The following is a 16,003-nucleotide window of genomic DNA, read 5'->3' on the forward strand; positions in this document are numbered from 1 at the left end:
ACGGCCAATCAGGCGCCAGCTCCTCTCTAGAAACCTTCTCCTCAGAGCTCCTCACCTCAGATTTTCATAGCACCAGAGTGACTTTAGAGTTTATGAGGAGAAGAGAGCCTCTGAAGGGAGGAGGGAGGGTCGCATGTGAATCTATGAAAGACACCAATACTGGAGAACCACCTGTTTACAGGTAAGTAACAATTGTTCTTCTCCAGTATTGGGGTGTCTTTCATAGATTCACATGCTTGAATATAGAATAGATAGCAGTAACAATTAGCATTGTTTCCATAATCATATTAAACTGAAATCGCAATGACAATCAACATCCTTATAAATATGATATCATTCAATATCTATACAAGTGCAAATGAGCCACTATTCAACGGTAAATGGAAACAATATGGAGGAGGGAAGGAAGAGGCTCACCTTATTTAAAAAGATTGCGAAGCACTGCCTGCCCAACTGCAGCATCCTCTTCTTTTAAAGCCGCCAAACAGTAGTGTCTTGTAAAAGTATGTCTGCTCGACCATGTAGCTGCTCTGCAGATTTGATGTAAAGGCACTCCAGCAAATAAGTCGGTTGAGGATGACATTGCTCTAGTGGAGTGAGCCCTCACTGGTGACTGCAAAGGCTTGTTCGCCCTTTGATGGCAGAAGACGATGGCTGCTGACACCCAACGTGCAATTGTTGGTTTTGTAACTGGACGTCCCTTGTGAAAACGCCCATAAGCTATGAAGAGCTGATCCGATCTTCGAAAAGAAGCTGTTCTGCTGATGTAGAACTTTAAACATCGTTTCACATCCAGGGAATGTAATTGTTGCTCCGCAGGAGTTTGAGGTTTTGCAAAGAAAGTCTTTAAGATCACTAGTTCGTTAATATGGAAGTCTGAAGGCACTTCAGGCAAGAATGTTGGATTAGTGCGCAGCACTACAGAATCTGGTTTGAACTGTAGGAAAGGAGGATTTATTGTAAAAGCGTGAATGTCACTGACGCGACGTGAAGACGTTAGTGTTAGAAGAGCCACCTTCCATGTCAGATACTTCAAATCGACCTTGTGTATTGGTTCGAACGGTGGTCTCATTAATTGTGCCAACACGATGTTAAGGTGCCACAATGGAGGAGGGCGTCTAACAGGTGGGAATTTACGAAACAACCCTTTGAAGAATTGATGCATTATCCTCGAAGAGCTAAGGGAAGTTGAACCATCCTGACGGAAACGAGAAATTGCCACCAGAAAAACTCAAGGTTGCAAGAGAAAGTCCGGATTTAGCCAATTGTAAGAATAACGGTAGCAGTTGTTCTGGTGTAGAGTGAATTGGATGAACCCCAGTAGATGCACACCAATGGCAGAATCTCCTCCACTTTAATTTGTACGTTTTCACCGTAGAAGGAGCCCTCGCCTGAGCCAAGATGTCTCTACAGTCCTGTGGAATATCTAGATGGGCAAATTCACAGTGCTCAGGTTCCAAGCTGATAAGCTCAGTGATGAGGGATTCGGATGACAAACTTGCCCCTTGCTCATTGTAAGTAGATCTGCACGAGGATGTAGAAGGATGGGTTCGCATTGGGAAAGTAGGAGTAATTCCGAGAACCATGCCTGTCGAGGCCATCGTGGGGCTATGAGAAGTAGATGGCAGGGCTGCCTCCGCATCTTCCACAGGACACGAGGTACGAGAGGGATTGGGGGAAAAGCGTAGGCAAACAGATTGTACCAGTTCATCAAAAGGGCATTGCCCTGTGACCCTTGATGGGGATGCCAGCTTGCATAATCTCGGCATTTCCGGTTCTCTGGTGTGGCAAAGAGATCCAGCTGTGGACGACCCCATCGTCGAAATATCATCTCTAGAGTTGGTTGATGTAGCTCCCATTCGTGGGTCGATGAGGAGGATCAGCTCAGGGAATCCGCCAAAATATTGGATACCCCCGGTAGATGAACTGCTGCAATCGTGATGCGATGGTCGAGAGACCAGTCCCAGATCGACTGAGCTAGTCGAGACAGTTTGAGATTTTGTTCCGCCCTGCTTGTTTATGTAGTGCATGCAGGTTGTATTGTCCGTCTGTATTAGGACGGTTTCTCCTTGGATTAAAGTAAGGAACGACTTGAGAGCTAGAAATATAGCCAAGAGCTCCAACCTGTTGATGTGCCAGGTTTTTTGACATATCGTCCACTTCCCCCTTTATTGACAAATCCTCCAGATGAGCACCCCATCCTTCTAGAGAGGCGTCTGTTATTGTCATGTCTGGTACTACCGACAGAAATGAAATTCCTTTTGTTAGATTTGATGGCTGTGTCCACCATTTGAGTGCCGAATTCATACGGTCTGTGACGTTTACGTCGTTGAACGAGCCAGTAACTTGACGCCATTGGATGTCTAGTTCTTCTTGGATGGGGCGTGTCTTTAATCTGCAATGAGGGATCAAAGCAATACACGATGACGCCATCCCTATAAATGACTTTAATAGTCTTACAGAAACTGACCTTTTTGATCGTATAAGGGACACCAATCGAAGAATCCTTTGTAGACGGTCTTGGGAGAGAAACGCCTTTGTTGACACTGTATCCAATGTTGCTCCTAGAAATTCTTTGCGGTGAGATGGGAGTAGTTGGGACTTTACGGAATTTATGGATAGTCCTAAGGAGCGAAACACCTCCTGACAAAGACGTGTGTCCCGTAGAAGTTGCGTTTCCGATTGAGATTTTAGGAGACCGTCGTCCAGGTATGGGAAGATTTGAACACCCTGGAGACGTAAGAAAGCTACCACAGGAGCGAGCACTTTCGTAAACACTCGAGGGGCTGATCGTAGACCGAAAGGTAATACCTTGAACTGGAAATCCTTTTGACCGACTCGAAAGCGTAGAAATTTCCGATGTCGATGTAGTATGGGGATATGAAAATATGCGTCTTGGAGGTAGATTGTTGCCATGAAATCTCCCTTTGAGAGTAATCGCAAGATCTCTACAAGCGTTAACATACGAAAGGATTGTTTCTTTAAATATTTGTTGAAAGCCCATAAATCTAGTATTGGCCTCCATTCCCCGTTCTTCTTGGTGATAAGGAATAATCGGGAATAAAATCCTCTCCCTCTTTGAGATCATGGTACTACCTCTTTGGCTCCTTTGCGTATTAAAAGTTGAACTTAATGAAAAAGTTCTTTGATATGAGCCGGCGGTGGTCCGGTAGGTGGCGTGGGTGGGGGAAATTCGATGAACTCCAACGTGTGACCTTTATCTACAATGTCCAGAACCCAACGGTCCTTTGTTATGGAGGACCATTGAGAACAGCACAGTGAGATTAGACCTCCAATTTTCTGGGACTGATGCAAGTCATTGTCTTTTAGGAGTGGAACCTCTGTACGAGGATTTACCTCTGAAAGTCTTGGAAGACTGCTGCCGAGAGGATTGCTGTTGATTGTAGGTATAACGATTGGAACCCTGGTTGTATGGTCGATATGGATTGCTTCCTCTCCGAAAATTAGAGGAGGTGCCGCGTCCGCTTGCACCCCGAAAGGGCTGTTTCCTAAATTGCAGCGTACCTAGAGAGCGAGCAGTTTCTGTATCTTTTTTGATCGATTGGAGAGCTTCATCCACATGATCTCCGAATAAAGATTCTCCGTCGTATGCCATATCCAATATTTTCGCCTGCACCTCCTGGCGAAAAGATGTCGAGCGCAACCAACCTTGCCTGCGCAATACCGCTGCTCCAGCGAGTTGACGGAAACCTGTACAAGCGATCTCAACTGCACAGTCAATTATTTCTTCAGATGTTCTCTGTCCCTCTTGAAGTAGCTTCACAGCTTCAGTCTTAGATGCATCAGGTAGCATTTCAACTAAAGCCGATATATCCGCCCATAGTTGCCGGTCGTAACGAACTAAAATGGCGAAGGCATTGGCCGCTCTTACAGTGATGGAAGCCATCGATGAAAATTTTCGCCCTATGGCATCCAAGCGACGTCCATCACGATCAGGTGGTGCAGTGATTGTAGATGCAGGGTTTCTAGCCAGACGTTGCGCTGCTTGTGTGATTACCGAATCTGGTTTTGACTGACCAGTGAGGCACGCTGGACCTCCTATTGGCGGCTTATACTTCTCCAACCTAGGTAACTGTGCCGGAAGGCTATTTGGTATTTTCATTATCTTTTTACCTTCATCCCAAATAAACTCAATAATAGGGATTGTATGAGTCCGCTTGAAAGGTTGATTTTTAAAATCATACAGAAAACAATCCTCTTCTTTATGTTCCGTAGTTAATTTGAACCGTTGGGCCGCTCTATCCATCAACTGGTGAAAACTTGCAATGTCAACTGGTGGTGAGTCTCCTGGTACCACTGGAGAGTGAGATGGTGTTTGGGCATGGTAGTCATCCCACTCCGCCATATCATCATCATTACCATCGCCACCATCAACCAGGATCTCACCATCTTCCTTGTCTTGAGGAACTTCGTCTTCATTGTCATGTTGAGTCAATGTCCGAGCTGATGATTGTATCAGCGGAACTGAAGGCGTTATAACTGGCACTGGCACCGACACAGGTGTTGGAACCACTGGAACAGCAGGAACTACAGACTCGTGGTGATAAAGGAAAACGCCGATTATAATCATCCAACATGAGTTGAAGATTTGTAATAAGCGACAAGGGTAACGTCGCAGTCTGTTCTTCCATAGGAATTTCTTCCTGATAAAACTGTTCATCCTCATCATCACTTTCCTCCTGGCATTTTATTATCAAATCCGATGGACTGTGTGCTGTACCGAAAGATTCAGGTAGACCTTCTCCTGAATCTTGATCGGAATCAGTTGCGAACAAAGGTTAAGGAAGTTGAGAATCATCCAAGGGTATGACCTCATTTAACATATCCTGTTGGCTACTTGGTGGCAATGGCAACAAAGGTACAGAGGCAAAGGACGAAGTAGTTGTTGAAGGCGCGGAAGAACTTTGTGTATCTATTGACCTCTGTGCAGAAATTGTCGTTGCTGGTGTCAAAGACGATTTTGAAACCTTCTTAATCTTCATCAACGAGACTGCCGTCGACGGAATAGTCGACGGAACCAACGTCGACGGAACCAACGTCGACGGGACTGTCGTCGACGGAGTCGTCGTCGACGTCTTTTTCTTCGTCGACGGAGCACTCGTCGACCAATCAATCGACGATGTAAGCGTCTTAGAGGCAGATTTTGCAGTTTGACGACGATGTTAGCGTCGACGAGATCTTTTCCTTCGTCGACGATGCAATAGGCAACACTGATGACACAGTTTTTATTGTACTGATAATCATAGTCGACGACGAGAACGTCGACGGGACAGCCGTCGACGACTTCGATGCGGACGCCGTCGTCAGAGTCACCGTCGACGAGCAGGAAACGGCGGATTTCTTAGTCGGAGGTCTCGTCGACGATGAAGCCAATTTCTTGCCAGAAATCAGGGAAGTCGATGCCTCAACAGCCTGAGAACTAGGTCTCGTGGGCGATATCGCAATAGTCATGGATGAAGACATGGCAGATGTCAGAGACATTTTCTTCTTCTTAATGAAAGGAGAAGGTAGATCTTGAACACTACTGCGTTTTGAGGTTGTGAGGGAATGGCCAGAAGTAAGGCTTTCTACTTCAGAAACCACCTCATCCTTCAGTCTCTGGAGCCACAACAAGAGACGACCTTCCCTGTCGAGTCTTTGTAGAAAAAGTTCTACAGAATTTACATTTACCCACTTCGTGGTCAGGGTAAAGACAGTAAATACACTTACTGTGTGGATCTTCTGAATATAAGAGCAGCTTTCCACAAGAGGAACAAGCTCTAAACAGAGACTTCTTACTTGAAGACATGCTGAAGAGAAAACTGAGCAGAGCTCAGGGAGACTCCCTTACACACGACGTGCGGTAGAAAATCTGAGGTGAGGAGCTCCGAGGAGAAGGTTTCTAGAGGAGCTGACGCCTGATTGGCCGTAGTTTGGACCAACATAATGACAGATAGACTGCGAATGTCTTTTTTCTCTCTCGATGTATCTCTATGGAGATTTCATATAGGGACATTCTTGATGCTTATCACCTATTTATATCTCTGTTTTATGTGATTACTTATATATTATGACTGTATATATTGCTATATTATATACAATGGGACTCCCACTCCGACGACGGGGAATATTCAAGCATGTGAATCTATGAAAGACACCCCAATACTGGAGAACACCACAAGCGGTGGCACTAAAGTGGCCGGGTGCAGAGGTGCATAACCGCATCAGGTGGACAATGTTATTCTGAGAATGGTTGCAGTAAAAAGTCTGCAGGCTTGGACTGGGGGACCAGTCAGGCTGAAACAACGGGGAGGCTCGGGGATACCTTTGGTCCTCTTCTCCACGTCCCAGGGGCGACTGGTACTAAGGTGTCTTTAGGCATCAGTTCTTTTTCCTGGAACGGTTGTGGTAGAGAGGGACTGCGTGCAGAGGCTGCAGGCAACAGAGCGTTCACGATGGGTGGAACCACGTGGACTCAGACTCTGAAGGATATCAGTGGCACAGTTGGCCCACTTCCACTCTGGCTTGGAGTGACAGGTGCAGTTGTGACATCAGGAATCTGGTTTTGGCAGGTCCCAAGTCCTCAGTGTCCTTTCTTTGGAGTTTCTGTAGGGTGCAGGGAAAGGTTCCACTGTACCACAGGAGTTCTTAGTTCTTTATCTAAGGCAGGCAGTCCTCCCAGTTTTTGGAGGAACAACTACTGCAGGATGCGACATCTTTAGCACAGTTACGACAAGGAACAGAAGACCGTGATTTCTTCAGTATTCATCTTTCACGGATCTTCAGTATCCTTTGTAGGTGGTCAGGATCTGCTCTTCTGGTGACAGGGGGTTGCCTAAATACTCAACTTCGGGGCATTGTGGTTATTGTTAACTGGGGTTTATACAGCGCATAATAACAGACAAGGTAGCTAAATCCAGCCAAAGGTCAAGTGTACATACTTCCGGTCAAGGCCTATGCTGTGCTCAAAGCTTCTATAAAAAGAAGAGTCTTGAGTCTTTTCCTAAATGGAAGAAGGGCGATTCCTTCCGTAGGCTCTCTGGTAGCCTATTCAAGAGTTGAGGGATCAATACAGTGAAGGCTCTGCCGCCTTTCGAGGTGGTTTTGAAATCGCAGGCAGGCTGGTAGGCCTGCCTCGGATGACCGAGGGTACGTCCTGGCACATAGTTCCCTAGGCGCTCCTTGATGTATACTGGGGCCTAGCCATTGATGGCTTTGTGGGCTATGCAGAGGCCCTTGAACCTGGCTCTGTTTAAGGTGGAGCCAGTGCAGCTGCTGCAGTAAAAGTGGCATGTGCCAGGCTTGGGAGCCTGAAGATCAGCCTAATGTTGTAATTCATGGCCATTTGTAGTTTAGTTAGCAGTTTCTCGGGAAGACCAATGTACAGGGCTCTGCCATAGTCCAGCCGCGACACAATCATTGCCAACACAACCATCTGTAGTGTGGCAAATGAGGAGGGGAGACAGTTTCCGCAGTTCTCAGTAAGCCCACGCAGGTCTAGACCTCGGTGGACACGTGGTTCGACATGGTGAGCTTGGCATCTATTTTGATGCCCAGGATTTTTACAACCGGGACTGGCGTAAGGGTGGTACCCAGCCAGAAGGTCATTCCGGGGCAGTTTCCGGTGGTGATGGCTAGAACCTCAGTTTTGTCTGGGTTGATTTTAAGCGAGTTGGCAGTCATCCAGTTACCCGTATACCCAAGTATATTTTGCACACGCGCGTGAGTGGAGTCGTCAATCTGGAGGATTATTTGTGTCATCAGCATAGTTGAAAACTGGCAGCCCAGGCGGGTCAGAGCGGCCACCAGTGGCCGGAGTTAGATGTTGAAGAGAAGGGGGGACAGCGCTGAATCCTGGGGGACTCCACATGGTAGTGCCAGGATGCTAGACACCCGGTCAACCAGTTGGACTGTTTGTGACCGACCTGTCAGGAAGGACGCAATCCATTGATGTGCCAGCCTGCAGATACCCAACTCTGAGCTCCTGGACAATAGTTGGTCATGATTGACTGCATTAGAGGAGTAGCCAACTGGGATGGGGAGGTGGCATGCCTACCTGATTAGCTGATTTGCCCACCTGTCCATACACCAAGGGGGCTCTGGACAAAGCGAGTCTACTTCCTCTCCAGTGAGGGAAGCCAGAATCGCATTTCAAAGGTAGCAGCTCTTTGAAGCTTGCCAGCCTAGGACGGCTAATCAGAAGGTTTGGGGGTGGGTGGGGGGGGGGGGGGGGGGGGGGGGGGAGTGATACTCTTCCCAGACAGTGTCCAGCATGTTTTGAAATGGCTTCCCTGGTCACTTGTACTGACAGTAATAGGACTGACCAGCACAGGTATGCCCTTACGTGTAGTATTCAGCACCCTGCCTTAGGGCTGGTAGGCCTGGCTTACAAACATTACATGAAGTGTTAGGGGACATGGCTCTCAATGGTGTGCAACTTGTTTGCACCAAGACAGGTAGCCTGCAATGGCAGCCTTGCATGTGCTTGGTGAGGGGTCCCTTTTGTACAATTATACAGTTTTGGGCAAGAACACTGGTACTGGGGACCTGGTTAGCAGGAACCCAGTACTCTTCAGTCAAAGTTGAATCAAATTCCAGGTGAAAAGTGTGTGTGTGTGAGTGCTACTGCAACAAGAACCAAGCTCCCTGAAAAGAAATAAAGGTCTTAGATGTCTCGTCGAGGATTCCTTTGAAGATCTGTTATGTTTCTTGTCATAGACCAGAGTCTAAGAGCAACAGAGATTCTCCTGTCAGCAGAGGAGTTGGCTGCAAGTGCTGTACCTAATAAATCATGCTCTGGAAACTGTACAAGGTTCTTGTGCGCCATCTTCATGGAAGTGCTTTTTTGGGGTGGGGCGCTTCTCACAGAATCTTACCCTATAGAGGGGGCACCTCCTTTAGAAGGAGGAACATTTTCTTAATTCATCTGAAATAATGCCAACCTCTTTTCTCGGTCCTTGAGTCCTAGTGGAGAAACTACAAATCGTGCAATCCACTGACATTTAGGATAAAAAGAATAGATACCTTGAGTGGAGGTCAGTGTAAAACTTCTTACTGCCACAAGATTATTCAGTTTTCAAAGGAGATATCGTCTTTGTCAGCCATAGTGACAGTTGCTTGTCAGACCAAATATCAACCTGGTCCAGAGAATTGAAACAAGTTTTTCCCTAAAAACAGCTCACAGTACAGAAGACACGGAGAAAAGACTGGTTCAAATCCAAGGAAAACTAAAAATGAATTCCCGGTTCACTGTTACTAATTATGTTTCTGGCCTATGACCATTTTACATTATACACTGCAAGTTGGATATGTTTACACTGCATACGGCTATTTTGATGTACCTGGGATTCCCAGCGTGACAACAGGAAATGATTCAAGAATGTGGCTATATAAAAGAGGACTATATAGAAGATCCAATGTTGGAGAAAAAGTGAATCAGTAGCATGTAGAAAATTGCAGTTCCCCAAGCTCCAGGAGCTTCTTGGAACGCAAATGTCCTTACCTTGGACATATATTGGTCACTTAACCTTGACAGATTCTACTTGTAGGGATAACCCATGAAGATCAACACAAATATACTAGAGTGGCTGCAGATAGCAAAGGGAGGTTGGTGTGTAGTTTCAATAGCAGTGTTAATCGTAGGAATTTAATGGCAAAGATTTAGTCATCCAGACTTCTTGCACCAGTGATGCCAGATTGTATGGGCTAAGCAGAAATAACTACAGTAAGCTTGGCGAAACATGTATAATGAGTAGTGCTCTACTGAGCTTATGCAACAATCAGTGATAATACAGCAGTTCTTAAAGGTACTGCAACAAGGAAAACTGGACAGTTTAAGAGGCTAAGGAGTAAAGTTGCTACATAGCAAACACTGGCTTCAGCGAGTGAAACAGATGACTGTATAGAGGTGTAGGCTAGGTTTGCAAGTCTAGAATCCAAAAGAACAAATTGGATTCTCCTGAAGATTCCTATTGTACAAAAGCACCTTTTATAAGCAAGACATGAAAGTGTGGGGGGGGGGTTAAACCATGTTGAAGGAACTAGAGAATGGTACAGGAAGTACATCTAATGGGAAGGGAGTAACCTTTAACTCAATTACAAATGTTTGGTAGGTGCCAAACTGAATTCAGCCCCACAATTCCCCCTTACAGTTATACAATGTAGTTACCTTAAGGTGGACTAATTGCTTTCTGACAATTATTGTACAAATAATGGAGGCAAATATTAGGAAATGTTGGGAATTACATTTATAAGAGGAGTCCTCACCCTGCTGCAAAAGAAAGGAGTAATTAAGGTGGTGCCCTTGATCCAGTTAGTATTGTGCGCGCTATATATAGTGCAGGTATTACCTCCAGTGGCAAATAAGTGTGCTTCTGCTCCTGTCCCACCTGTAGACAAGGAAGATGGGGGTATTTCAGTTGCAAGTTGTACTTCTGCTTAAAGTACTGTGCTACAGTGCACTCCATAGCCTGCCCATTCTCAAGTTGCAATGGAAACCTGAAGGAAAACAAGTCAAAATATTGTCACACTTTGGACACATGTTGTGAAATAGCACAGCTACCCTTTTTTTCAAGAAATCAGTAAAGGGCCATTGGCTGATCGTTTATTTCAAATGCCTTTATTTAAAAGTAGGAGACCATAATGGTTTTTAGCACCAAAAAGCATATTTTGTGACATGAAATTACTGAAAATTTAATTAAAAAGGTAAAAGCATCAAGCAACAGTCTACCTCAAACCTATCCCAAACCATAATTGGATTAGAAAACTGACCTCTATCCAATGAAATAACTGACTTTGAATTTGTATTCCAGAGGCAGACAGGAAACAGACTAATGAATAGTTTAACTGTCGGTGTAGTTTTGCAGCTTGAAGATCTTTCTGGATTCACTATGCTGTGCATTATTCCACGATCTGCATTATTCCGCGATCTGGTGGTTGGGTCCGGATTCGTAGTCTTGTTTTTTGGGGGGATTTTTTCGTAGCCCAGGTGGGCGTCGACGTCCCACCATTTGGTGTACCTCTCGTGACTTCGGCGTGCTTCCTGCGGAAGTCCCACCTTTGGGGCGCCATCTTCGGGTTCTTTTTTCCCTTCCTCTTTTTTTACCCTAGGCGTTTTAGTAATTTCCCTTTTATATATCCTTTCAGTATTATCTTGCTATTTTAGTCTTTGTCCTTCCACCTTTTTCTCCTGCCTCATCTTCCTGGCGGATGTGGGTGGGTTCGCTAGTGAATCCAGAAAGATCTTCAAGTTGCAAAACTACACCGACAGGTAAGAAACTATTCGCTTTGCACCGTGAATCTTTCTGGATTCACTATGCTGTGCATAGATTTTGTAGCGGTTTCTTATCTCTGTGGCGGCTCGGTGGAAGATGACCGTTGGTCGTTGAATATATGTTGGAGCACCTTCTGTCCTACTTGTGCTTCCTTGTTCATCTGTATATCCACGCAGTAGTGCTTGAACGTGTGCACTGAAGCCCATGTTGCAGCCAGGCAGATGTCTTGAATGGGTGTGTTTGCCAGAAAGGCAATTGTTGCTCCCTTCTTCCTTGTGGAGTGGGCCCGTGGCCCCTCCGATAGTTCTTGCCCCGCCTGTTTGTGGCAGAATTGTATTGTTAGTGCAATCCATCGTGCGATGGTGCCTTTTGTCACTGGTCTACCCAGGAAGCTCGTTGCGAAGGACACAAAAAAACTGTTTGGGTTTCCTGTGTTCTTTGGTTCTCTCGATGTAGTGCATCACCGCCCTTCTAGCGTCTAGAGTGTGCAGTGCCCTTTCTGCGCTTGTTGCTGGTTTCTGAAAGAAACTTGGTATTTGAATTGTCTGATTTATATGGAATGCTGACACCACCTTTGGCATGAAGTGTGGGTCCGTTCTCATTAAGACTCTGTCCTTGTGTATCTGGATGTAGGGCTCTTGCAGCGTTAGCGCTTGCAGCTCGCTTACTCTGCGCAGTGAGGTTATTGCCACCAGAAAGGCTGTCTTCATTGTTAGCATTTGAAGGGAGGCCTTGTGAATGGGCTCAAAGGGCGCCTTCATAAGTTCCGTAAGGACTATGTTGAGATTCCATGCCGGAGGCGGCATCCTCTTTGGTGGCGCTATTCTTTTTGCCCCTTCCAGGAATCTCTTTACTACGTGACGTAAAGAAACTCCCTCCTGTCTCACCTCGTGTGTAAGCTACGATCGCCGCTAGGTGGACCCTCAGCGAGGAGGAGCATAGTTTAGCCTTTAGTAGGTGTGTGAGGTATCCAAGCACCGTTGATTCCCTTGTCAATTTATTTTGCAGTTTATTTTTGCTGCACCACATTGTGAACCTTTTCCACTTTTCCCCATAACATTTTCGTGTTGTTGGTCTCCTTGCCTCCCGCAGCACTCTCATAGTACTTTGAGGTAGTTTAAGGTGTGCGAACTCTATGTCTTCAGGAGCCAAGCTGCCAGTCCGAGGCTCTCTTGCTCTGGGTGTAGACCCTCTCCGTTCTGCATGGAGAGCAAGTCCTTTCTTTTTGCGCATTTGTGTGGAGGGCCCTGTGCCATTTCCACTATTTTTGAGTACCAAGTCGGTCTTGCCCACTGTGGTGCCACCAGGATCATGGTCATGTTGCTGGTCTTGCACTTGTTGAGTACCCTGTGTATCAGTGGTATTAGTGGAAAAGCATATGCAAATGTCCTTGACCAACTTATCCATAGGGCATTCCCCTGGGATTGTTTTTCTGGTTGTCTGGATGCGAAGTTTCCGCATTCTGGTGTGTTGCAAACAGGTCTATTGTCGGTGTACCCCACCTTTTGAATAGCCTTTGCATTTCCTGTCCATTGACCTCCCACTCGTGGGATGCCGAGGTCTGCCTGCTGAGCCAATCGGCTACCACATTGTCCTTCCCTGGTAGGTGTATGGCCAGCAGGTATATTTTGAGTAGGATGGCCATCTCCAAATCTCTTGTGCCAGAGTGGAAAGGGGGAACGATTGTGTTCCTCCCTGCTTGTTGATGTAGAACATTGTTGTAGTATTGTCAGTCTGTATCAACACTTTTTGGTTGTATAGCTGCCTCTGGAAGGCCTTCAGGGCTAGCAGTACGGTCTTCAATTCCAGGTAGTTGGATGTGTCTGACCGCATCTGCTGGAGTCCTCAGACCCCTCACTCTGAGCTTGTTCATGTGTGCTCCCCATCCTATCTGGGATGCGTCTGTGGTGATGGTCACAGTTGGGCTTGGTGGTGTCAAGGGCTTTCCTATAGTTATGTTCTCCCTGTTCCACCATGCTATCTCCTCTTGCACTGCGTGCGTAACAACCACTAGATCCTCCCAACTTCCGCTTGCCTGTGACCATTGCTGTTGCAGCCATTCCTGGAATGGTCTCATGTGAAGCCGTACATTGGGGACTAGGTGGATGCATGACTCCATCATCCCCATGATCTTGCTCGCTGTTCACTGTCGGAGCTTGCCCCTTCTGGTAGAGGCAGGGCTATTGTTCTCTTGTCGCTGGGCATCACCGTTCTGTCTATGGTGTTGATCTGTGCCCCCAGGAAAATCTTCACCTGCTCTGGTTTCATTGACTATTTCCCCCAGTGTATTGAGAACCCCAGGTTCGTTGGTGTCCTTGTGACCCGCTGTGCGTGTTCCTCGCAGTTTCCGCGTGAACTTGCTTTTATTAACCAGTCGTCGAGGTAAGGATACACATGAATCCCTTCCCTCCGCAGGTACGCTGCTACTGCTGCAAGGCATTTTGTGAAAACCCTTGGTGCGGACTTTAACCCGAATGCCAGGGTTGTGAATTGGTAGTGATCTTTGTTGATTGTGAACCTTAACAGTTTTTTGTGCTGCCAGTTCATTGGGATGTGCAGGTAGGCGTCTTTGAGATCCACTGTGAACATGAAGTCCCCGTCTCCCATCTGTGGGAGTAGTTCCTGTAGGGATGTAATTTTGAATTTTTGCGTCCTTACGTACTTGTTTAGGAACCATAGATCAAGGATGGGTCTTAGTGTCTCGTCCACCTTTGGTACCAGGAAGTAGTTTGAGTACACTCCCTTGTTCCTTTCCTTGAATGGTACTGGTTCTACGGCCTCCTTTTGGAGCAGCTTTAGTGCCTCCTCTGCGAGTTGTGCTAGCTCCTGTCTTGAGTGTTCCCTTCTTTTTGGTTTTCTGTTTGGAGGGCTCCTTTCCAACTCTATGCAGTATCCGTACTGAATGATGTTGAGTATCTATTTGTCAGTAGTTATTTTTTGCCATTCCCGAAGGAAAAGCCTCAGTCTTCCGCCTACTGGTGTTGCATGCTCGTAGGCGTTTGGTTTGTGTACCCCCCCCCCCCTATTTTGTTCTTTTTGTGCTGCACCCTCGGAGGTATATTGCGGGTGAGCCCTCTTCCCTGTGCGAAGTCACTTTGAGGTGGGTTGGTCTCCCCCTCTTCTTTGTCCTCATCCGTTCCCCCTACCGCATAAGGACTGGCCTCTAGGCTGGTACTGCCAGTTTTGTTTCTGCTGCCCCTGTTGGCCGTGGCTCTCGCCTTGCTGGAAACTTTGGTGTGATGTTCCCGGCTGGTTACCTCTCCTTCCGTAAGGTCTCCGAGTCGGGGTACCTCTTCGCATCCCCCTGAATTGCAGGGCCCCCATGGACCTTGCCTTCTCATTCTTTTTTGAGTTGGGGGAGCTTCTCATCCACCGGTGCCCCGAACAGTGTCTCTCCGTTGAAAGGGGTATTCAGTATATTATTTTGGACCTCTTGTTTGAATCCCGAAATTGAGCCAGGCCTGCCTCCTTTCAGTGATTCCTATCGCCATCAGTCTGCTTGATGTCTCTGCCCCGTCCAATGCCGTCTTAAGGCATGAGTTAACTATATTCTTCCCCTCTTCCACTAGATGGGAAGCCCTTTGTTGGTATTGTTCGGGAAGATGTTTGATTAGGTCCCCCATCTCGTCCCAATGCTGGTACTGGTGCCTGTTCAGTAGCGCATTTGGAGTTCGCCATGCGCCAGTGCATTGCAGCGTTCCTCTATTTTCCTTCCAGTGAGGTCCATCCTTCTGCTCTCCTTGTCAGGAGGTGGCCCTGAGGTCGCCGGGACATTGGCCCTTTTTCTGGCCGTGGATGCAATAATGGAGTCAGCAGTGATGGATCCCTTGATATATGGAGGGTCCTATGAGGAGTGTTCATATTTCTAATCTGTTCTAGGCGTGATGGATTGGCATGTTGCTGGGTCCTTAAACGCCTCTTTCCCTTGGTTCATCACACTTTGGAGCATGGGGAGGAACTGGCTCCTAGTTTGGATGGGGAGCAGTGTTTCGAGTAGAAAATCTGCTTTCGGTTTCTCCTCTTCTAGTTTCACGCCAAAAGCTGCTGCCGCACTTTTGACGACCATGTTGTACGCCCCAATATCATCTGGCGGCGAAGGCCTCGAAGGATATGTCTCTACGGGCTCTTCTGGGTTTTCGGTGTCAAGGTCCTGCCATTCCAGCTCTTGCGTAGTCGACGGTGCCGAGCCGTAGATAGACTGCTCCTCCTCCTCTTCTTCTCCCTCATAATAGAGCTCTTCTTCCCCTTCTTCAGGAGCTTTCGACTGCTCTTCGGCGTCGAACTCTTCCTGCTGCTCGACTTCGACGAGAACCGTTGACGGTTTCGCTGGGATTGCGAATCTCTTCATCGAACTCCTTCCTCTGAAGGATGCTCTTCATCTCCGCCTCGAGCCTTCTCTTTTTCTTCTCCATTTCGGAGGCATGTTCGGCGTAGAGCGCTGGTCTTTTTGACAGCTTGCGTTGACGCGGCCTTGACTTTCGAAGTCGAACGCCCCACCTCGTGGGCCTGTTTCGACGAACCTTGTTTTTCGGTGGTCTTCGGCACCTGGGAGTCCTTCTCGATGGATCCGCTGGGCCCATCGTCCTTGGATCCACTCGCGGTAGTCGAAATTTTCGGCGCTGGTGTTCCTTTCGAGGACTTTGACTCTGGTTTTTTCGAGTCAGTGTCTGGTTTTCGGGGCCCTTTCGGGGGTTTTGTGCTCATCGTCTCTCCTACCTTCTCAGACGTTT

The 16,003-nt window shown here is 47.1% G+C and overlaps 1 protein-coding gene across 3 annotated transcripts in view; it reads right to left on the reverse strand.

The window, feature by feature from the left end:
• AGO4 (argonaute RISC component 4) overlaps positions 1-16,003 on the reverse strand; it is a 588,224-nt gene that overhangs the window by 260,930 nt on the left and 311,291 nt on the right. For all 3 annotated transcript variants that reach the window (XM_085647981.1, XM_085647979.1, XM_085647980.1), the window contains exon 8: positions 10,350-10,497. In XM_085647981.1, the coding sequence (XP_085504107.1) occupies positions 10,350-10,497 (148 nt within the window). The remainder of the gene's footprint in view (positions 1-10,349; positions 10,498-16,003) is intronic.

This window comes from Triturus cristatus, chromosome 3_2 (genome assembly GCF_964204655.1).
Source record: "Triturus cristatus chromosome 3_2, aTriCri1.1, whole genome shotgun sequence".
Classification (NCBI taxonomy): domain Eukaryota; kingdom Metazoa; phylum Chordata; class Amphibia; order Caudata; family Salamandridae; genus Triturus; species Triturus cristatus.